The sequence below is a fragment of the Carcharodon carcharias genome, chromosome 4 (assembly GCF_017639515.1).
Source record: "Carcharodon carcharias isolate sCarCar2 chromosome 4, sCarCar2.pri, whole genome shotgun sequence".
NCBI classification, from domain to species: domain Eukaryota; kingdom Metazoa; phylum Chordata; class Chondrichthyes; order Lamniformes; family Lamnidae; genus Carcharodon; species Carcharodon carcharias.
The window spans coordinates 128,629,263-128,653,082 of NC_054470.1; the positions used below are offsets into that span (position 1 = coordinate 128,629,263).

The 23,820-nt window shown below is 41.0% G+C and overlaps 1 protein-coding gene across 9 annotated transcripts in view; it reads right to left on the bottom strand.

Annotated features, from left to right (window-relative positions):
* ppip5k2 (diphosphoinositol pentakisphosphate kinase 2) overlaps positions 1-23,820 on the bottom strand; it is a 210,519-nt gene that overhangs the window by 70,182 nt on the left and 116,517 nt on the right. For all 9 annotated transcript variants that reach the window (XM_041185638.1, XM_041185641.1, XM_041185640.1 and 6 more), the window contains exon 24: positions 10,143-10,313. In XM_041185638.1, the coding sequence (XP_041041572.1) occupies positions 10,143-10,313 (171 nt within the window). The remainder of the gene's footprint in view (positions 1-10,142; positions 10,314-23,820) is intronic.

Genomic DNA, 23,820 nt, shown 5'->3' on the forward strand with positions numbered 1-23,820 from the left:
AGACAAATCAGGCAGCTTGACTGACACCTATCTACCACCTAAGATATTTACCTCCTCCACCACTGCTGCACGATGGCAGGAGTGTGTATCATATACAAGATGTACTGCAGCAATTTGTAAAACTGCCCATTTCACGAAATCAGGACTGGTAGAACCCACTTGTTGAAATTGGCAAACCCATTGCATGGATCATGAAATAGGCATAAAAACAAAAAACTGCGGATGCTGGAAATCCAAAACAAAAACAGAACTACCTGGAAAAGCTCAGCAGGTCTGGCAGCATCGGAGGAGAAGAAAAGAGTTGACGTTTCGAGTCATGAGGAATCGAAACGTCAACTCTTTTCTTCTCCGCCGATGCTGCCAGACCTGCTGAGTTTTTCCAGGTAATTTTGTTTTTGTCATGAAATAGGCAGTTTGACTGCTCATTTCATGATATGGCCAGTACTATACAAGTTTTAAAATGTTATTCGTGGAATTGCTGCTCAAGCCTGTTGCAGTGTACAAGCTTATCATGTACTAAGTTGCTCAATAACAGAATGAAATTTGGGAAAGCCATTTTGTCTACAAAAGCACAAATGGTGGTTGGTGGAAAGTGTAAAATTTAATATAAGCTTCACATCTGCTCATTTGACTTCAACCTCTGCAAACACTTGAAGATGGATGACTGTATCGAGAGCTGTGCTGTTTTGTGGTCTGTTGAATATGAACTGAAGGTTATTGCTGCCCTCAAGTGTGGGAAAAACTGGACAGAAACTTCCAAAAGATAAAAATATCACATCCTGAAAACTTTTGTGCTTACATCTCTAGGTGGTGTGGACAAGGCTATCAAGGGCAATGGCAAGTACATGGCTACCAAGGAAGCAGTCCTAGACTTTATGTGACAAGCCCACATTGAAACTGGCCATGGTGGTGAAAAGACTCTCAAGAAACATTCTGAAAACATGCAAACATCCCACGGTCTCTTATAGGACAGTATCATCAGTCACTGTGAGAGGTGCATAGAAAAGCAATGCTGGCAGGGCACAGCAACAAGAGTGGTTGTGAGACCTCTATCTGTCAACGACTTTAGTGAACGTGGACAAGTAGACCTGGTTGGCATGGAGGCTATGAAGGACGGAAGTTATTGTTTCATATTGCACTACATGGAGTACCTGACCAAGTTCCATGTCATTCGCCCTTTTAAATCCAAAACAGCAGCTGAGGTTGCCCATGAGCTGTTTCTCATATTTCTAGACATTTGAGCTCCATATATTCTTCCATTAGATAACGGGAGGGAATTCACAGCACAAGTCATCTACGAATTGGCAACACTGGGAAGAACAGGTGTTGGTCAATGGGCATTCCAGGCATCTCTAGAGTCAAGGCTTTGTGGAACATAGTATTGGTGATATGAAACTGAAGCTAATGGCCTGGATGCGTGACAACAACTGTGCTCCATGGAGCTAAGGTGTCCATTTTGTTCAGGGGCAATGAACAGCAATTACCATGAGGTTATAAAAATGGTTCCGTATCAAGCACTCGCTGGAAACAAACCACAGTGCAGCCTCAGATCAAAAGTTAACAGATGAGCTCCTCATCAGAATCGCCACAGCATTGAAAAAGAACTGGAAAGACTTCTTGAGGAGAACATGGAAAATCCTGATCCTGAACTGACCTCAGACCATCCACCATAGGTGACCCTTAGTTGTCCCCTGGACCACCCAACATGGACAACCCTGAGCCAGCCCCTGGATCATTCAACATGGGCACTCCTGAGACATCCCCGGGACCAACCTCCATGAACGATCCTGAGCAAACCATTGGATCATCCACTACAAATGACCCTAAACTTAATGAAGGACTTTATCCTACCAGACATGCAAGGGTGGTGGCACACCAGGGCATTATACAGCAAGCCAAGCGGATGATGGCAACCAGCACAAGATCACTTCGGGCTGCTGGCTGGAGACCATGTGGCTGTCCGAGTGTCAGCATTTGACTGCAGCAAAGGTGGCCCACCAAATGTTACAGGTGTGGTTCAGAACACATTCCAGCAGAACAACTCAGCCGTTGTGTGAGATTGTGTTTTTGGTGGGCAAGGTTTCCAGAGATGCCACTGCAGAAGTAACTGCTTATCAAAACGATGCTCCTGCTTGAAAGCAGGTCTCCTCTACAACAGTGCTTGTCACAAGTCCTGTGATAACGTTGACCAGTACTAACAGTACTGGCATTTTAAATATGTATGAATTGCATTTATGCTGTTTTTGTAAACATTGATGTATAAACCATCTGAATGGTTTGGATGTGCTCCTAAATCCTAATACAACAGAACATAAACCAATTAATTTGAAATGTTTGGATGTCACAATGAATCTGAAATGTACATTGAATAAAGGCACATTATGCATGTATGAATTGTTTCTTTATTTGTTTTTGCTATATTGTAATCATTGATGAATATAAGCTATATCTGAATGGTTTGGATATAATACTGGATGAAACATAAGTGAACAATAAACAGAATTAAGCACATTATAAATTTATGAATCAAATTTTATTTTTCATTAATAAAAATTGGCTATTCTATTTCATGAACTGGGCAAGTTTTCCAATGCCCATTTCATGAACTGGGTGGTCAAACTGTCAGTTTCATGAACTGTGCAGGTATACCACTCTCATGGTGGGCGAGGGTGATTGTAAGTGAAGACCCTGAGACTGGGAGTGAGACGGACACACACCCTACAGTCTAATGGTCATTTTTATTGATTGTTCTTTTAAAAATGATCAATTTATTGCTTTGATATTGCTTTATTTTTGCTCAGCGAGTGGTTTCCTTTCATACTCAATGTTTTTTTGAAATTCATGTATCTTTCCAAAATCTGCTCATTGGGCCCTTGAGTAAGAAATGGAAATGTGCACCCCTCCCTAAAAAAAAAGGTTGGACAAGCCTGACCTAAACCATTTAAAAACATTATTCCAAAGTTCACAAAACACTAACCTAGGAGTGAATTCAGCCAAAGTGAGTTCACTAAGAACAAGGCAATCTATTTAGGACATGTTATAGGTCAAGGTCAGGTGTTGCCAAGGGCAGCTGAAGTACAAGCACTGATAAGACTTCCCTGACCCCAAGAAGAGGAAAGAAATGATGTGATTCTCAGGGATGTGTGGATTTTATAGGTAATTCATTCCTAATTTCAGCACCTTTAGCTGTATTATTTGCTGATTTACCAAAGAAAAATATCAAGAGAGTGTGGCCTTCCAAAAGTTGAAGGCTATTGTAACACATGAACCAGTAGTAACAACCTAGACTTTAGTTGACCCTTTAAGGTCAACTAAAGTGATATAGGGTAGGAGCCATCTTACTCCAGGAAGATGAATCAGGTATCGAAAAGCCAATTGGATATTTTTCCAAAAAAATTAAATAAGCACCAACAGAAATACTCCATAGAAAAGCAGGCTCTGGAAATTCTGCTAACCTTCAATATTTTGAAGTCTACATCAGCTATATACACAGGAGGATATTAATATGCACTGAGCACAATTCACTAACTTTCTTAGATGAATATAAAACTCAACAAGATTGTTCAGGTGGAGCCCATTGCTTCAGCTATTTAACTGAAAATCATACATTGTTCTTTCCCGCTATATGCAATTGTGGATGTTGTGTCCAGAATTTAACAAGCAAGGCATCACCAGTAAGCTGTGTAAGGCTTTGGAATGACCCAGAGTAAAGCATGTGAATAAATGTGTGGGGATTTTTGCTATTGTGTCTTTTTACTTTAATTTCTTTCTGCAATGTAAGAAAGAAAAATTGAAATGTCAAGGAATTTCATTTTTTTCCTTTTTGCAGAAGGTATCACACATTGCTGTGATGCCCATAGATTTATGGAAAATGGATACTTTACTTTTAAAAACAAAATGGAGAATGGACAATCTGCTTTGAAACAAGTTGGCATTGAGAAGTCAGGTAACCTCCCTTCCTGTTTGCTGATATACATGAAACTGCGCAAGACTGGAAGTTAGCCTGCTTGTCTGGGCAGGCCATTAAAACTCAAACAACTTTTTGGGACATTCTATTGAGAAAACGTTAAGATGCATCAGATCTTTCCAGATTTATTACCAACATACGAATTAGGAGGAGTAGGCTATTCAGCCTTTCGAGCCTGCTCCGCCATTCGATGAGATCATAGCTGATCTGATTGTAATCTCAACTCCACATTTATGCCTACCCCCAATAACCTTTTGCCCCCTTGCTTATCAAGAATATATCTACCACTGCCTTAAAATATTCAAAGACTGATTCTGCTGCCTTTTGAGGAAGTGTGTTCCTTGAAGAAAATAATTCTCATCTCTGTCCTAAGTGGGCAACCCTTTATTTCTAAACAGTGGCCTTTAGTTCTAGATTCTTCCACAAGAGGCAACATCCTCTCTACATCAGCCTTATCAAAACCTCTCAGGATCTTATATGTTTCAATCAAATTGCCTCTTATTTCTCTAATCTCCAGTAGATACAAGTCTAGCCTGTCCAAACTTTCCTCATAAGGTAATCCACCCAATCCAGGTATTAGTATAGTAAACCTTCTCTGAACTGCTTCCAACACATTTAAATCCTTCCTTAAATAAGGAGACCAATATTGTACACAGTACTCCAGATGTGGTCTCACCTATGTCCTGTATAACTGAAGCATAACCTCCCTACTTTTGTATTCAATTCCCCTTGCAATAAATGATAACATTCTATTAGCTTTCCTAATTACTTGCTATACCTGCACATAGCCTTTTTTGTTTCGTTCAGTAGGACCCCTAGATCCCTCTGCATCTCAGAGCTCAGCAATCTCTCAACATTTAGATAATATGCGTCTTTTTTATTTTTCCTGCCAAAAATGATCAAATACTGCAGAAACTAAGGCACAATGGTTGTGTAGACTTATTGGCTCTTGAATAGGAGTTCACAAAAGGGTGGTGAAGGAGAAACCTATTCACTCACAAAGAAATGCAAATGGTTGAATCTCAAACCTTACTGTTTGTCAACGCTCAAGTCATCAGGGACAATTGGTATGGACAATGGAAAAGCAGTTACTATGGTCAACTGACAGAAACCCACTTGTGATTCAGAACATTTATTAACACACCTTTTGAGGGTCAGTCAGTCTGAGAGACAAGGAGACTCAGGGGGAAGGACCCTGCCCAGAATCCACCACCAGGTAGAAAAGTGGGGCTAGCCTTTTACCTATTGATTGAAGAACCAAGACAGATCTTCACTACAGGGGCTTGACTGCATCTCGAATGGAGCAAAACCAGAAACCTGCAGCTGCAAGTAGTAAGGCACTGCAAATTCGTCACTGGAAATTTCCAATCTCCATTTCTTCAGTCAACCAAAAAGGAATCATCACACCCTCAAAGTTTAAAGCTTCCATCTTGAAAAACTCAAGCATAACAGTGAATTTTTGGCCTTTTAAAAATCTAAATGCATGTTGTGTGCACGTTTGTGTATACATGTACATGAGTGAGCGGGTGCTACATTCGAGGTATTGAGAAATAAACATTCATTCTTCCTTTTAAAAAAAAACTTAAAAATCGACAAAAGTCAGGTTTTCTCGAGAGTCACAGCACTGAAGGGTTTAAAAGGCATCCTTCACACTTCCTGAAAACACACCTATTTTCTATCATTGGGAAGTGGAAAAAAGGAGGAATCACCTTACCATTGCTCTCCAGTTTGTAACAAAGTCTACCAATTCTCTATTTATAAAATTCTTGGATTTATAGTAGCCACAGCTTTCATCAATCCAGAATTGATAAGCCAAGGAGAAATTTGCTTCAAATCTCTCAATAGTTTAACAGTGACCTTTCAGATCAGTCTGGGCAAGCTGCATTCCAATTTTTCACCTCCTCATGTTTAAGAGGTACCTTGTGTTTTATTTAACACAATAAGAGATATATCTCAAACTGTTCAGTAAAAATGACCCTGCATAATCAAAATTCTACAATATCATGGAAAAGAAAATGATTAATTTCTAGAATATTAGAGCAACAGGGAAAAGGAGGACAAATGTGAGTGTTATATGAAATGGTCCCAGCCCATTAAAATATTTTTGACATTTAGGAGAGTAAACTGGTTTATTTTCTACAATAATCATGTAGTTACAGTAACAAAACTCTTCAGTTTTTGAATCACTTATTTTGTATTATAACCCATAAAAAACCGTTGAGAAAAGCCTCTAAATATTTTCTCTCCACACTTTCATCATGAATCTATCAATAAATCAAAAGCAAAATACTCTAGATGTTGGAAAATGCGAGAAATACTCAGCAGGTCAGGCAGCAGCTGTGCAGAGAAAGACCTTTCATCAGAACTTGGAAAAGTTAGATTTTTTTTTTCAATTCTTCCATTGTGTGTGAGAGACACTGGCAAGCCCGACATTTGGGAAGATGGTGCAGAACTCTCTTGAGCTGCTGCAGTCCATCTGCTGCAGGCATATCGACAATGCTGTCAGGAAGGGAGTTCTAAAACTTTGACCCAGTGACATTGAAAGAATGGTGATATAGTTCCAAGAGAGGATGGTGTGTGGCTTGGATGGGAACCTGGTAGGTAATGGTATAACCCTGTGTCTGCTGCACTTGTCCTTCTAGGTGGTAGAGATAGTGGATTTGGAAGGTGCTGTTGAAGGAGGGTTGGCAAGTGCTGCAGGACATCTTGTAGATGATGCGCACTGCTGCTACTGTACATCAGAGGTGGGTAGGGTACTGATTAATTAAGTAGACTGCTTTGTTGTGGTTGAATGATGCTGGGGTTTCATGGATCCAGGCAAGTGGAGAGTATTCCATCACACCCCTGACTTGGGTCTTATAGATGGTGGACAAGTTCTGGGGGGGTCAGGAGGTGAGTTACTTGTCTCAGAATTCACAGCCTCTGAACAGATCTTGTAACCACTGTATTTATTTTGCTAGTCTAGTTGAGTTTCTAGTCAATGCATTAGAGAACAAGTCCACACTACACTGAATGTCCAGCGCTGAACTGGCTATGAGTGCACAGTCATCAGCAAACAGGGAATCGTGAATTAGGACCTTAGAGGCCTTGGTCTTTACATGGAGTCGTCTCAGTTTGAACAGCTTCCTTTCAACGCCAGGGTCACCACCATGGAAGACATTGGAGAGCATGGCAGAGGAGAAAAATGCTGAAGAGGGTTAGAGCTGCTGTGTAACCCCATTAGCATCTAGGTATGGGTTAAAAAACTCACCATCATCCAGGCACATGTGACCATGCCATCATAGAACTGTCGAATCATTGTGAAGAATTTCTCAAGGCGGTCAATTTCTCCATTACCTTGTAAAGGCCCTCATGGATGACTGCGTCAAAGACCTTGGTCTGCTGTTTAACATGCACGTTAATCAGGTGTTGTAGCTTCACCAAGCCGGCAGCTCATTTTTAGGGATGTCTAATGCTGCTCCTGGCGTGCTCACCTGCACTCGTCATTGAACCAGTGTTGATCCCCTGTACTGATTTAATGGTAAAGTGAGGGCTATGCCAGGCCACAAGGTCACAGATTATAATTATGCTGCTGCTGATGGTTCACAGCACCTCATGGATGTCCAGTTTTGAGCTCCTAGATCTATGTTAAACCTATCCCATTTAGCTCGCAGTTAGTATCACATAACACAATGTGCTCAACATCGGGGAAACCAAACACAAAATGGGTGACCACTTTGGGGAACACCTCTGTTCAGTCAGAAGATGCCCCCAAGTTTCTAGCCACCTGTCATGTTAATTATCTGCCTTGCGCTCATGTCATAATCTCTGTCCTCGACCATCTGTGTAGTTCCAATGAAACTCAATGCAAGCTCAAGGAATAGCACCTTATCTTTCAATTAGGCACTCTACAGCCTTACAGACACAAAGCCGAGATCAACAATGTCGATCCAAAATCTCTCCCCAAAATTTGTTTCTTTTTCCTTTGCAGGTCTTTGTTTGTCTCTCGTTTTTCTATTTGTGAGAATGGATTTTTAAAAAATATTTTGGGGGATAGTGTGTTATTCTGTAAAGGAGGGTGGGTATCTGCATGTGTGATTTAATTAAGCTGGACAAGAGATTGACAGGAGTCAGCTTGCCTGGGGGTTTGGAAGCATGAAAAGGGATAGAGGTGTTAGGTTTGAGGTACAAGTAAATAGGTTAGATCTAACATTTGCATTTTTAGATAAGTTGAGAGTTTGATTAAATATCAAAGGGAACCAGAGGTAAAAGAAATATGTTTGCATCTTGCAGGAGTTCCAAGGTAAACAGCAGTGGGGACATATTTTGTTGACCCAAAAGCAAAGACAAGATCGAAACATGAAAGATCTTACATTTGGAAGGGTTTGCGTTTCAAAGAGGTGTGAGAACAATGCAATAGAGATGAAAGGGGAAAAGGTATATTAGAGTTACTAATGGGTGGCTATTGAGTTAGAGATAGGTAGAGATAGCTGGAGCTACTTGAGCTGTTGAGCTATAGCCAGTGCCCTGGGCTGGGAGAGGATGCAGCTTGAATCTTCTATCCAGTCAAGCCAGAAAAATACTGGGCTGCAGCAAGCAGTTTTATCCTGAAGTAGATTTCACCACAGAGTAGAAGAGGGTAAAGGTCATGTGGTAAACCTTTATTGAAGCTACAGCAGTTTGCCTTATGTAATATTACTGGGTTTCATAGTAGACATCTATAAGGGAGCGTTGCCTGGAAGGTGTTTATTGTGGGTTTGATCAAGTAGAGCGTTTTGGGGGAATATTTTGTAAGACTAACCTTAATCGTGCAACTGTAATTTGTGTGCTTAAGTTTTCTTTTATTTTTGTTAATAAAACATGTTCTTTTAATTTTTAAAATCCCAGAAGTGTTACCGCACCTCTTACTGCTGAGATTGGTACATCACCTTCTCGATTTCTGAATATAGAAAAGGTTATGGCCCATAAGCCAAGTTTTCCTTTGGGATTTGGTTTGTGCAGCAATTAACACCTGCTGTGGTCATAACTCTATTGTTTTTGCTTTCCGATGGCAGCTGTTTATCATTCAGCTATTCACACCTCCTCTAGACACATCTTTTGTTTCTCTACTTGTTCAGTTATAAGATCATAAGAAATGGGAGCAGGACTAAGCCATTTGGGACAATGAGCCTGCTAGGTCATTTGATAAGATCATGGCTGATCTGATTGTGGCCTTAACTCCACTCTCCTGCCTGTCTCCCATAACCCTAGACTCCCTAATAGGTCAAAAACCTGTCTAACTCAGCCTTGAATATATCCAGCCTACAATGTTCTCTGGGGGAGAGAATTCCAAACACTGAAGGTCCTAAGAGGAGAAATTCTCCTCATCTCCATCTTAAATGGGAGACCGTTTATTTTTAAACTGTGCCCCTAGTGCTAGATTCTCCACGAGGAGAAACAACCCCTCAGGGTCCCTTTGATCTTACACGTCAACCATTTTGTTATTTAATCTTCGTATTCTACCCTACCACAGACCTTCCCTTTTGTTCTTTTTCCACCCTTTCCCCTTTCATTTGAAGTTTATTAAGTTTTTAACTTTTCCCAACTATGGTCATTGATTTGAAACATTTTGTTTCTCTCTCCACAGAAATTGCCTGACCTGAGTATTTCCAGCATTTTCAGTTTTAGCTTAGTGCAACAAATTTATTTACCCTGTTTGCATAGCCTTGCTTAATGTCTAGTTGTGTTTGTCAAATCCGTTTGTCTCAAAAGGAATCAAAGTTTAACCTACATCTACATTGCACACAAGCTTAGTGGCACAGAATACATAGCTAAATTTCATGTAACCAAATACTGTTATGCTCCAGTTCCTCACATTTACAAAAGGGAGCTCAATTAATTACTGCATCTTGTAATGATAGGCAGCATTAAAGCAAATAGCAATAATTCTCTAGTGAAGTGTAGAAGCAGTACTAGCGGAATGTATTATTTTTAATAATTTATGTTGATCTTCACTTAATATTGCATTTATCTGCAATATTGCACTCATACTAGTCTACAATGTTACTGCTGTTAGAAGTAAATAACATTTTTCTTGTAACATAAATATCTCTTTAATATTTTGTACACTTACCTCTTGCAATTACAGAATAAAAGTATCCTTACAAGCTTCCAAAAAATCAAGAGAAATACCAGTTTTATTTAAACAAAAACTTACTTCCACTGAGCCTATTTTCCTGGAGCGTGACTGCGGGGATTTTCGATGTATATAAATGGGGTCAGAAACCATTGGCCTGAACAACACTGTGGCCTTTTCAGCATCTTCTCTTCTTGAAATGGAGTCCTCATCATTGTCATTTGCCGGGAAGGCTCTGCTTCCATTATCACTCTATTATTAAACAGCAATTGTTACTTTCACAAGTTTATTGGAAGACCAATTTCTCTTTTCTTCTCCATAAGGGAAAACAGTGCACATTTTCCAATTTTTAAGAAAAGTCTTACAAGTACTTGGTACTCAAATACTCCATTTTACCGAGTGTAATAATAGCCTCACCAGGATTTTGTCAATGCTTTTGTAAAACGGACAATTTTCTTACCCATGTGAAGACTCTAAAATTTCAATCTCCCTATTTGCTAAATTGAAATGCGAACATCAAGGATAGGTGACCCAGAGTGATTCAACAGGAAAAAAGAATCATGGCTAAAGACTGGCCTGTTTATCTGTTGGGAAATTCCAGCTGATTGCTAGATGTAGACTCCCAAGGCCTAATCTAGAATGAAGGGACAAAATTGAAACAAAGCCGGAGAAAAACAAAGAAAAGTATGGACGAGAAACTTCCTTTTTTAAAAAAGGAAGTTAACAAAATACTGATAAAACCAGAATTTTATTTTACAAAAACGAAGGGAGTACTTTGAATAAAATGTACATCTTCCCAGGCATTCCTCCTTAAACATAAATCAATAAATAAATCATCTTATGAGCAAGTTAAATAATTAACATGATGATGATAACGGGCTTCAAGTAAATGCAATCTTAAAGATGAAAATAGAAGGCAAATGATTTTGTATATAATGGGACATTAACAATCATTTGGTAGCATAGAATTTGAATATTGCTGAAGAGAGAGACACGATGCTGAAGCTTTTTGTCTTGCACTCATCAGGACAAACACAAGCATGCCGAATTTCGGACGATCACAGCAATTCATACTAGAGAAGAAAAGAATGGAGAGTCAACTCTGATTGGCTGAGGCTGCCACAGAGTAATCAGCGGGGAATTATAGGCTCCCCAAGCTTCAGGGTAATTCAAAAGGTACAAGGCTGGAGCGTATTCCATTTGTTTGTAAAGATCAGATGCCGTACATGAATGTATGAGCTGGTTGAGTAGAATCTGTACTCTGCCTACTATGAACTACCGAAGGAACATGCTGTTTGATTTGATCAACCAATCGATGGGGTGTACAGCCTATGTATCTGGCATTGCACTGACACTGAAATTTATACACAACATTGCTCAATGGTGTGGTAGGCAGAACTTCTTTTTGAACTGATGATAGCATCCTGTTAGTGGAAAATACCACTCGCATACTCTCAGCATAGTTTTATTTTTATTCATTCACGGGATGTGGGCTTCGCTGGCTGGGCCAGCATTTATTGCCCATCCCTAGTTGCTCTTGAGAAGCTGATAGTGAGCTGCCTTCTTGAACAGCTGCAGTCCATGTGGTGTAGGTACATCCACAGTGCTGTTAGGGAGTTCCAGGATTTTGACCCAGCGACAGTGAAGGAACAATAATATATTTCCAAGTCAGGATGGTGAGTGACTTGGAGGGGAACTTCCAGGGGTGGTGTGCCCATGTATCTGCTGCCCTTGTCTTTCCAGATGGCAGTGGATTTGAAAGGTGCTGTCTAAGGAGCCTTAGTGAATTCCTGCAGTGCATCTTGTGGATGATACACATTGATGCTACTGTGCGTCGGTGGTGGAGGGAGTGAATGTTTGTGGACGTGGTGCCAATCAAGCAGGCTTTGTCCTGGACAGTGTCCAGCTTCTTCAGTGTTGTAGGAGCTGCACTCATGCAGGCAAGTGGGGAGAATTCCGTCACACTCCTGACTTGTGCCTTGTAGATGGTGGACAGGCTTTGGGGAGTTACTTCTCGCATGATTCCTAGCCTCTGACCTGCTTTTATAGCCACAGCATTGATATGGCTTGTCTAGTTCAGTTTTTGATCAATGGTAACCTCCAGGATGTTGATAGTGGGGGATTCATTGATGGTAATGCATTGAACATCAAGGGGCGATGGTTGGATTCTCTCTTGTTGGAGATGGTCATTGCCTGACGCTTCTGTGGCACGAATGTTTCTTGCCACTTGTCAGCCCAAGCCTGGATATTGTCCAGGTCTTGTTGCATTTGGACATGGACTGCTTCAGTATCTGAGGAGTCATGAATGATGAACATTGTGCAATCATCAGCGAACATCCCCACTTCTGACTTTATGATGGAAGGAAGGTCATTGATGAAGCAGCAGAAGACAGGTGGGCCTAGGACACTACCATGAGGAACTCCTGGAGCTGAGATGATTGATCTCCAACAAGCACAACCATCTTCCTTTTTGCTAAGTATGACTCCAACCAGTGGAGAGTTTCCCCCCCCCCCCCGATTCCCATTGACTCCCAATTTGCTAGGGCTCCTTGATGCTACACTTGGTCAAACGTGGCCTTGATGTCAAGGGCAGTCACTCTCACCTCACCTCGGGAGTTCAGCTCTATTGTCCATGTTTGAATCAAGGCTGTAATGAGGTCAGGAGCTGAGTGGCCCTGGCAGAACCCAAACAGGGAATCAGTGAGCAGGTTATTGCTAAGCAAGTACCGCTTGATAGCACTGTTGATGATCCATTACTTTACTGATGATCGAGAGTAGACTGATGGGGTGGTAATTGGCCGGGTTGGATTTATCTTGCTTTTTGTGTACAGGACATACCTGGGCAATTTTCCACATAGCCAGGTAGGTGTCAGTGTTGTGGCTGTACTGGAACAGCTTGGCTAGCAGCGCGGCATGTTCTGGAGCACAAGGCTTCAGTATTATTGCCAGAATGTTGACAGGGCTCATAGCCTTCACAGTATCCAGTGCCTTCAGCCATTTCTTGACATCACGTGGAGTGAATCGAATTGGCTGAACATTGGCATCAGTGGTGATGGGGACCTCTGGAGGAGGCTGAGATGGATCATCCACTCGGCACTTCTTGCTGAAGATTGTTGTGAATGCTTCAACCATATATTTTTCCACTGCTGTGCTGGGCTCCTCCATCATGGAGGATGGGGGTATTTGTGGAGCCTCCTCCTCCTCCTCCATTGAGCTGTTTAATTGTTGAACACCATTCCAACTAGATGTGGCAGGACTGCAGACCTTAGATCTGAACCGCTGATTGTGGGATCACTTAGTTCTGTCTATCACTTGCTGCTTATGCTGTTTGGCACACAAGTAGTCCAGTGTTATAGCTTCACCAGGTTGACACCTCATTTTTAGGTGTGCCTGGTGCTGCTCCTGGCATGCCCTCCTGCACTCCTCATTGAACCTGGTTTGATCCCCTGGCTTGATTGTAATAGTAGAGTGTGGGATATGCCAGGACATGAGGTTAGAGATTGTGTTCAAGTACAATTCTGCTGCTGCTGACGACTCAGTGCCTCATGGATGCCCAGTCTTGAGTTGCTCGATCTGTTCAAAATCTATCCCACATAGGACAGTGGTAGTGTATCCTCAATGTGAAGGCAGGACTGTGTGTCCACAATGGCTGTGCGGTGGTCACTCCTACCAATACTGTCATGGATAACGCATCAGCGGCAGGCAGGTTGGTGAGGATGAGCTCAAGTATGTTTTTCCCTCTTGCTGGTTCCCTCACTGCCTGCCGCAGACCCAGTCTAGCAGCAATGTCATTTAGGGCTCGGCCAGCTCAGTCAGTAGTGGTACTACCGAGCCACTCTTGGTGATGGACATTGAAGTCCCCAAAGTACATTCTGTTCCCTTACCATATTCAGTGCTTCCTCCAAGTGATGTTCAACATGAAGGAGCACTTGTTCATCAGCTGAGGGAGGGTGGTACGTGGTAATAAGTAGGAGGTTTCCTTGCCCTTGATGCCATGAGACTTCATGGGGTCCGGAGTCGATGTTGAGGAGTCCCAAGGCAATTGCCACCACCTCTGCTGCGACAGGACATACCCAGGGATGGTGATGGTGGATTCTGGGACATTATCTGTAGAGTATGATTCTGTGAGGATGACTATGTCAGGCTGTTGCTTGATTAGTCTGAGACAGCTCTCCCAATTTTGGCACTAGCCCCCAGATGTTAGTAAGGACGACTTTGCAGGGTCAACAGGGATGTGATTGCCATTGTTGTTTCCAGTACCTAGGTCAATGCCAGGTGGTTTCATTCCTTTTTTGCGACTTAGTCGTGATTTGTTACAACCGAGTGGCATTTAAGAATCAACCACAGTGTTGTGGGTCTGGAGTCACATGTAGGCTAGACCAGATTTCCGTCCCTAAAAGGACATTAGTGAACAATCGACAATGGTTTCATGGTCATCATTAGACTTTTAATTCCAGATTTTTATTGAATGCAAATTCCACCATCTGCCAGGGCAAGATTCGAACCCAGGTCCCCAGAGAACATTACCCTGGGCCTCTGGATTATCCACATCCCCTTTTCGATTCCCCCCTTTTCCAATAATTTATTTACAAATGTATTTTTCTTTCCCCACCTATTTTTAAATTTATTTCAATCTATTGTTTCATCTCCACCTTTTAGCCCATTTCGATCTCTTCCCCTCACCCTACCCCCACTAGGGCCATCTGCCACTAGCTTGTCCTGCTTGCTACCCTTAATGTCCCCATTAGCACATTCCTTAGATAATATCACCACTGTCAACACCCCTTTGTCCTTTTGTCTATGACATCTTTTGCAGTCTCTTCTTAGCCTCCACCTATCACTGGCCCCCTTTCAAGCTCTACTTGCTCTACCAGCTTATATTTCACCTCATTTCTATATTTCTTAGTTCTGATGAAGGGTCATACAGACTCGAAACGTCAACTTATCCTTCTCCACAGATGCTGTCAGACCTGTTGAGTTTTTTCAGTTATTTTTGTTTTTTGTCTCTGGATTACTAGTCCAGTGACAATACCACTGCACCATCAACACTGCAGCGTGAAAGGGCTTGCTCAACCTGTGTTCAAATTTTTGAGATATTTTGCCATTCCAGGGTAATTTCAGGCAGATCCGGTCACTTTTCAGGTTCCAAAGTAGTGGTCTTTGGCGAGTTTGCATGATACAGAGCAAATCTCATCAGGATAACCATTGGACAACTCTGGTGCACTATTTCTGTGTCAAACTTGCAAGATGTGCAAATGACTAGGGTCCTATTACAAGATTGCTGTAAGACTAATCTTATAGTGGTGGAGCTATATGAGTTTCAATTTATATATTGACTGGTGAAGGTAGGCTTGTGTAGATGGTAGTGGAAAACCCATTAGCAGATTTCTCAATTAGCACATTGAGGAAAGGAAGCACACATTAGGCTGTTCCATCTCAAAAGTTAATCTGAGCAAGGGATCGAGAATACTAAGGTGTGTAAAGAAATCCTTGTATGTGGCTGCATATTCAAAACAAGCAGCACCCTTTTCTCTTTAGTATAAATTGTTGTGATCGTTTGAAATTTGAAATTCTTTGTTCTGATGAGTGCAAGACAAAAAACTTTGGCAACATATCTCAACAGCAGTAATAAAATATTATTTAAGGTAGGAGGAACTTGCCCAGTAACATGGTCATCACATAAATACTCGCAGATTGCCAACAATATTAGACTAACTCAGACTAAAGTCAGGCTACAAGTTGTTTTATGGTTGGCATGAGCCAATATATTATTTTTCTGCCATGTTGGACTATCATTAATAGGAAGCCCCTTTAAGCCCACAAAGTCTAACTGCTATAAGTAAGCATAACCTGAAGTCACTCAAAGTTAACTGTGGGGAACTTTGTGGATTGGAATATATTCGCAGGTTTCAGGGTGGAGCTCAGAAACACCCAGCATTTTAAGATCAATTTCCACCTGAAACATGATGTGAATTTAGATTAGAAGTGCTAAATCCTTTCCAATATTTCAAAAGTAGATCACCAGTGGTGCTGCCTCTCTGCTGATCCTTCTCTTCTCTAATCTCTTTTGCTCTCTGTCTTGCTATGTTTCTGTCTTTGTTATCTTTTTGGGTAGGGGGTGGTAGCCAGTATGGAATGGTATGACAGGTAGAAGGGATATCAATGGCTGAAAGCTACATTTGGGGTGTGGACTCTGGGGAAAAAAGTCAACTGTTATTTTCCCAACCCCTCTCCAAATAGCTCATGCTACCCCTGCTCCTTTGGAGATATATAGATAAGAGGGCTAGGATGCATACATAAACTATTTTGAACCAAGTAAAAGGAATCACAAAGGTCAAGAAGGTAGTGGAGAAAATGATCAGTCATTGAAAGCAAAGTTTTGGTTATTTTTGTAGCTGACAAGGTATATGCCTGTAAATGGATGAGTTGAGATAATTATAAAGGGCTATGGGATGGATGTGTTAAACAGATTCTTCACATCAGTTTTCAAAAAGAATGCCATAAAATTCCAGACCTAGTTATTTCAGCTGAGAAATCTAAATCGAGCAGAAATTTAACTTGTTCAGGCATTAAAAACACAATGATTATGAAGCTCCCTAAAAATATTTACCAGAGCCATGCTGGTTTTCCTCCATTGTTTCCTTGAGAACTCTAAGGTATATCCCATTCACTCTAGCCTTGTAGACAAATGATTAATGAGTTTCTTCAAAAGATGCATACTTATTTCTAATTGAATTAGATTTCTGCTTTTTTTCAAACTTTTAAATTATTGAGCCAAGCATCTGTATAGTAAGGAAATCATTTGAGAACATTAAATGAATATTAACTTCCTTGCAAATTGTGCCAAGGCCATAAATGACACTCAGTATGGAGCTAGAATGGACATGTGGGGAGAGAAACAGTGGGATTAGAGTGCATCCATGGCAGACAGAATTTTTGAGAAACAAATGAAGAAAGAGTCAAGATCCTGGAGTTTGCCATGTCATACCAATTGGTAATACTAAACTGGTAGTAAAAACACAGAAACCACCTTATAACCTACAACAGTGGTGGGAGAGAAACACAGCTGGACTACAACATGCAAGGAAGAAGAGAACTGCAAGTCTTCCCAAGTGAGGCACTGACCACCCAACAGAGTGCTTTTGGTAGAGCTGATTGCAAAGAAAACTAAATGGCAACAGACAAGAGGCAGATAGAACATCAGGTGCTGGAAGCTCAAAAGAACTGCAAACGGGAATTCAGAGAGCAGATGGAGAGACAGCAAAGACAAGCAGGAAAAAGACACAACAAACACTGTGGGCAAATGTAACCACACTATCTAAAAAAGGAGGGAGGGAGAAAACAGGGTATTACAGACCAGTTAGCCTAACATCAGTAGTAGGGAAAATGCTGGAGTCTATTATAAAGGATGTAATAACAGGACACTTAGAAATCATCAACGGGATTAGACAGTCAACATGGATTTATGAAAGGGAAATCATATTTGACAGGCCTACTGGAGTTTTCTTTTTTTGAGGGCGTAACCAGCAGAATAGATAAGGGAGAACTAGTGGATATGGTGTATTTGGATTTTCAGAAAGCTTTTGATAAAGTCCCACATAGGGGTTAGTGTGTCAAATTAAAGCACGTGGGATTGGGGTAACATATTGGCATAGATTGAAAATTGTTTCGTAGACAGGAGACAGAAAGTAGGAACGAATGGGTCTTTTTCCGAGTGGCAGGCAGTGACTAATAGGGTACCACAGGGATCAGTGCCTGGGCCTCAGCTATTCACAATATATATATGTAAAATTTCCAAGTTTGCTGATGACACAAAGCTTGGTGAGAATATGAGTGGTGAGGAAAATATTAAGAAGCTTCAAGGCAATTTAGACAAGTTGAGTGAGTGGGCAAACACATGGCAGATGCAGTATAATGTGGATAAGTGTGACAGGAAAAACAGAATGGCATGTGAGGGAAGGAAACATTTAAGAAGTTCAATTATTAATTATTAGATTGTTTAACTAAATACCCATTTGGTTGTATAAATGGGATAACAGCTGAGACTAGTTGGGTCTGTGGAGAGTTTTATGACAAGCAACAAAAACTCAGTCTGAATGAGTTTGTCTTGGTTTCAGTCTTCATTTCTAAACCACTATTGGAACTTAACAGTGGTAGCGGAGAACGGTTGCTGCTTGTAAGTAAAAAATTGGAAACTAAGCTTTCTTCGGACAAAAGACTGTATTTAGAATTAACTTTAAGAGGACAGTGGTTTGGAGTCACTCAAAATAAAGGAAAATGGTTGAATCAAAATGTAGAGTTTTGGGGTATGATTACCCACCAATGTTTTCTGAGAGTGAACCCTGTGAGCAAGGCAGAAAGACACACTGCTAGAACAGATGTCAGAACCTCCCAAAAAATTTCTGGGAAAGCATTCCTTTTTGGCAGTGATCATGGTGCAAATGAGCCATTCGGCGGTAAGTCAGAAAATGGAGGATACAATGTTAATGGGATGGCAAGATCATTTAGAAACAGGACACAGGCATCAATACGAAAGGAAATTTGTAACTAGAAACAATGGGGGCAAAAACACCTTGGACAATTGTGGCAGGAGAAAAGAAATAGGGATTTAAGGCAAAAGAATGAACCCAAAATTCCCAGGGGGTGGTCAATCAGTGTTTTAGATACGATTAAAAATAGCATTACGCAATGAACTGTCCTAAAGGATATAATATGTTCAAAATTAAACATGAGACAGAAGACTCAGAAGAAGAAAGTAGAGATATTGACCAGAGGGCATTGTATTAGTTATAGGAAGTTTCAGCCTGGTGATCAATGCCTTGGTGGCAGAGTCCTTAAACTGTGTGGTGCTAGATAGCAGATGCACGTCTATAGCCTGTAGAACAGACTGGTCAAAATGCTACCCGGACTCCTTAAATGACAAGGACTGGAATAAGGTTGAAGAATTTGAGAGTTCCACCAGTTTTAGATTTGGAGATGATACTACCCCAAAATCTTTAAAAAGCATTGTGATTCCCTGTAAGATAGCTTGAATCAATCGTTTTATCAGCACGGATGTAGTGTCTAGTGAAATACCATTACTATTGGGAGATCATTGATGAAGAAAATGCAAATGAAGCTGGACGAGGCCGTTGTATTTGGAAAACCTGTGGATTTATAATTTACGCAATCTGGGCACTACTGTATTCCATTAATGAAACCTAACTTTTCTACTAAAGAGATTGAAGGAGTGTTATTGGCATCAGGAGATAGGAATTTGGAAGACAAAAGGCGAATTGTGTTAAAATTACATTGGCAGTTTTGCTTACCTTTCTTTGCGAAGATGAAATATTTTGCCAAGGGATGCAGGAATAAGGGATGGAGAGTATACTAAACTTAGAGGAGATAAGCGACCGATGCGATATTTAAGAAATACAGGACACCGTAGTGGCCAACAATGAGTATTCCTGTAGCGAGGGATTTCAATGAAGTTGTAGTGATGGATTTAAAGATATGGGATAAAGAAAAGAACATTTTTATTTTACATTTTATAGATTTGGCAACAAGAGCTAGCCAGTCGACAATCATACACAGTAAAGCAAAGAAAATAATTGTGGATCAGGTAATGGAAAAGTGGACAGGGACCACCAGCAAAATTCCTCACTGATAATGGGGGGGGGGGGGGGGAAGAGAGAAATTTGCTAACAACGAGTTCCAGGACTTGAGAGAAAATATGAATATAATAGTTATAAATACCGCAACTGAAAGCCCCTCGAAGAATGGTGTGAAAGGAATCACGAGGTTATATATGAGATGCTTCGTAAAATACTGGTAGATAGACCAAGCTGTAAATTAACATAAGCCCTAGCATGGGCTATGCATGCCAAGAATTTACTGCAGATGATTGGGGGCCATAGTCCACATCAGTTGGTTTTTGGTAGAAGCCCAAAAATTTCTTCAGTCCTAAGTGATTATCCTCCAGCTTGGGAGGGAAATACGATTAGCTCTACCTTTTTGAGTATTTAAATGCATTACATGTGGGTAGAAGAGCATTCTTTAAAGCCGAAGTTTCAGAAAGAATTCAGCAAGCTCTAAGACACAATGTATGTCCATTGGAAACTATTTACAAGCAGGGAGACATGGTACACTATAAAAGAGAAGGACCTAATAAGTGGAAAGGCCCTGGAAAGATTAAGATGGTAAAACAGTCATTTTAAACACTGGAACCAGACTATCTGGATACACTCATCAAGGTTAGTTGGCGTGGACTACAAATTTGCGGGTTGGGAAAGTGCTGTAGGAAGGGACGAGGAACCATGTACTTCTCATGCCTAAATGTTGCACGATTGTGAGGACCAGGTAACTGAAGTTGACAGGGTATGTGAAGATGGACACAGTAATTCAGATGAAAAAGATGAGGCAATTTGTCCCAGGGGATAACTGCTGAAAGCTGGCACTGAAGTTACTTACTTGCCAGAAGGGCCCAGTCAATGGTGGGCGGGATGCAACGGTTGTAGGTAGAGCAGGGAAGACCACTGGAAAATATAAAACCTGGTTAAACGTATGAGATAAAGGACAGGTTAGGCCTATGGATTGGAAACATGAAGCACAAAAATGGAAGGCATGGAAACTCAGTATCAGTTCTGACAGTGGGTCTGGGAGTGAACATGCCTCTAGGAAGAGATCGCGAATGGCTGTAAGAACATCTATAAATGGGAGAGGGAGATCAAACAGTAACAGCCTGGGGTGTGATAGAAGGCAGGATACAGGGTGTAGTTTAACAAGGTCAAGGAACATGGCACAAACTGGTAACGCTACAAGGAGCAGAAGCCCATTTGATCGAGAAGTCTTAGTAGCTTCCAACAAATTAGACAATAAATTAATAAAGGATGCCAAACAGCAAGAACTACATAGTTGGAAAGAATTTGATATATACAGAGGGGCCAGATAGAGGACAACCAGCTCTACCTCATAGGATGGATATGCACAGAAAAGGTGCTTCCTGATGGGGCTTGTAAAGCTAAAGCCAGGCTAGTGGCATGAGGGTTTGAAGAAAATTGGGTGACTGGGATGCAAGAGTAGATTCACCTACAGCAGGGAAAGTTATGCTGAAGATCTTTTTAATTCTCTTGGCTACAAATGATTGGGAATATAAGTCCATTGATATTAAAGCTGCTTTTTTGCAGGGACAGCAACTTCAAAAAGGAAGTTTTTCTCCGTCCACCAAAAAAGGCACGAAATGCAGAAGAGACTGACTGGAAGCTAAATAAATGCATATACGGTTTAAATGATGCCTCCAGAGTTTGGTATTTTTCAGTGAGATCAGTTTTGTTAAAATTGCGTTGTCATCATTCGGAAGCAGACCTGGCAATGTTTTATTGGCACCATGGAGGGAAACTTGCAGGTATCTTTCTGATACATGCAAATGATTTTTTGTGAGGTGGTAGTAGTGAATTTGAAACATATGTCATTAATGGGCTCAGAACTGAGTTTAAAATTGGAAGTCAGGCTTCTGGTGTTTAAGTACATTGGATTGGAAATCAGGCAGGGCGTATCACACGTCCATTTACATCAGCAATCCTACTTGGAGAACGTCAAACTCATTGCAATTAGTCATAGTGTGGCCTCCCAGAAAGCTACAGCGGCTTCCAAAACAGAATATAATATATAAATTTAAGGGTTTTTTTTTTAAGAAGAGGGGAATCTGTTATGCAAGGAAACTGTTCAAGAGGTTCAATTAGTAATTATTAGGTTATTTAACTAAGTACCCATTTGGTTATATAAAAGGGATAACAGTTGAGACTAGTTAGGTCTGTGGAGAGTTTTATGACAAGCAATAAAAATTCTGCCTGAGTTTCTCTAGGTTCCAATCTTAATTTCTAAACAACTATTAGAGCTTAACATGGCAGAGTATTAAATGGCGATAGATTGGGAAATGTTGATGTACAAAGGGAATTGGGTATCCTTGTACACCCATCATTCAAAGCAAGCAAGCAGGTGTGGGAAGCAGTTAAGAAGGCAAAAGGTTTCTTGGCCTTCATTGCGAGAGGATTTGAATAACAGGAGCGAAAATATATCTAACTGCAGCTTGGTGAGACCACACCTGGAGTATTATGTACAGTTTTGATCTCCTTGGTATCCTAACAAAGGATATATTTGCCATAGAGGGAGTGCAGCGAAGGTTCACCAGACTGATTCCTGGGATGGCAGGATTATCATATGAGGAGAGGTTGGGTCAACCAAAACTGTATTCACTGGAGTTTAGAAGAATGAGGGTTATCTCATTGAAATGTATAAAATTCTGAGACGGCTACAGGGATGATGTTTCCTCTCTCTGGGGATCTAGAACAAGGGTTCACAGTCTTAGAATACGGGGTAGGCCAGTCAGGACTGAGATGAGGAGAAACTTCTTCACTCAGAGGGTGGTGAACTTGTGCAATTCTATACCACAGAAGGCTGTGGAGGCCAAGTCACTCAATATATTTGAGGAGGAAATAGATTTCTAGACTCTAAAGATGTCCAGGGGTATTGGGAAAGAGCGGGAGTATGGCATTGAGACAGGAGATCAGCCATGATCATACTGATGGTGAAGCAGGCATGAAGGGCCGAAGACCTATGCCTGCTTCTATATTCTATGTTTCTATGAAAGATTGGTGGAATTTAGTGGAAGACTTGATTAGGAAAACTAGTCAAGAAATGTGTGAAAGATCATCAGGGAATAGAAAGATTGGAAAAGAAACTTAGTAAAAGAAAAAAAGGAACTGTTGAAGCAGTGGGAACAGTCAGGATTCAAAGCAGATAAACAGCAGTATAAAAAGGCAAAAAGATATACAAAGAAAATGATTGCTAGAACAACATTGCTGGTCATGGAAGAAATATATGAAAGTCTGCATACCAAAAAGGGACAAAAAGATATCTTCAGAGCAGGAGCTACTAGAGATAAGTTAACAAAAGATGTGGGAAATATATGTACAATCAAGAGTGCAGGTGGAGTAACCTCAGTGAAAGAGGATGAAATCAATGAGAGGTAGGGTAAATGTTCTAACTTGATTATGAATGAAGAAAATCAGAGAACAAATGCAGGAGAGGTAGCTGAAAATCAAGGAATGACAACCAGCATCAATCTGGAAGAAATCAGAACAGCGCTGAAAAGAATGGCAATTGCAAAGCAGTAGGACCAGATGAGATACCAGAAGTACGGACCTGCGTAGGTGAATATGGGATCCAGGTCCTGAACAAAGCTATTTCAACTCTTCTGATGAGAGAAAATTGCAACGGCATAGAGGCAAAGCATTTTGGTGCCAATATTCAAAAGGAAAGGGAGGCAAAAGCTACTGAGGAATTAAACTCCTATCACATACCAAGATATGGGAGAGTGTCACAGACCAGAGACTGCGAAGAAAATAGTGGAAATTCATGAAGATCATTTCAGACTCATGACTGGAGAAGCACCAGCATTTTTGTTTTGAGGGAAGTAATGGAGAAACATTGGGATGGCCAATGCAATGTAAAGATTTTATTCATCAATCTAGAGAAGGCTTATGACTGGGCACCTAAGGAGCAAGTTTGGAGATGTGCTAGAATTCGTGGAGTCACTGAGAAGTACGCATGACTATTACAGGACAAGTACAATGAGTGCCAGACAAAAGTGAGCAGCAGTGTGGGGAAGAGGGAGTTTGAAAGCCAAAAAGTTGGATTACACTAAGGATCAGCACTGAGCCCCTTCCTGATTATCATGGATATTTTAACTGAGCAAGCAAGGTGGGAGGTGCCAAGGTCA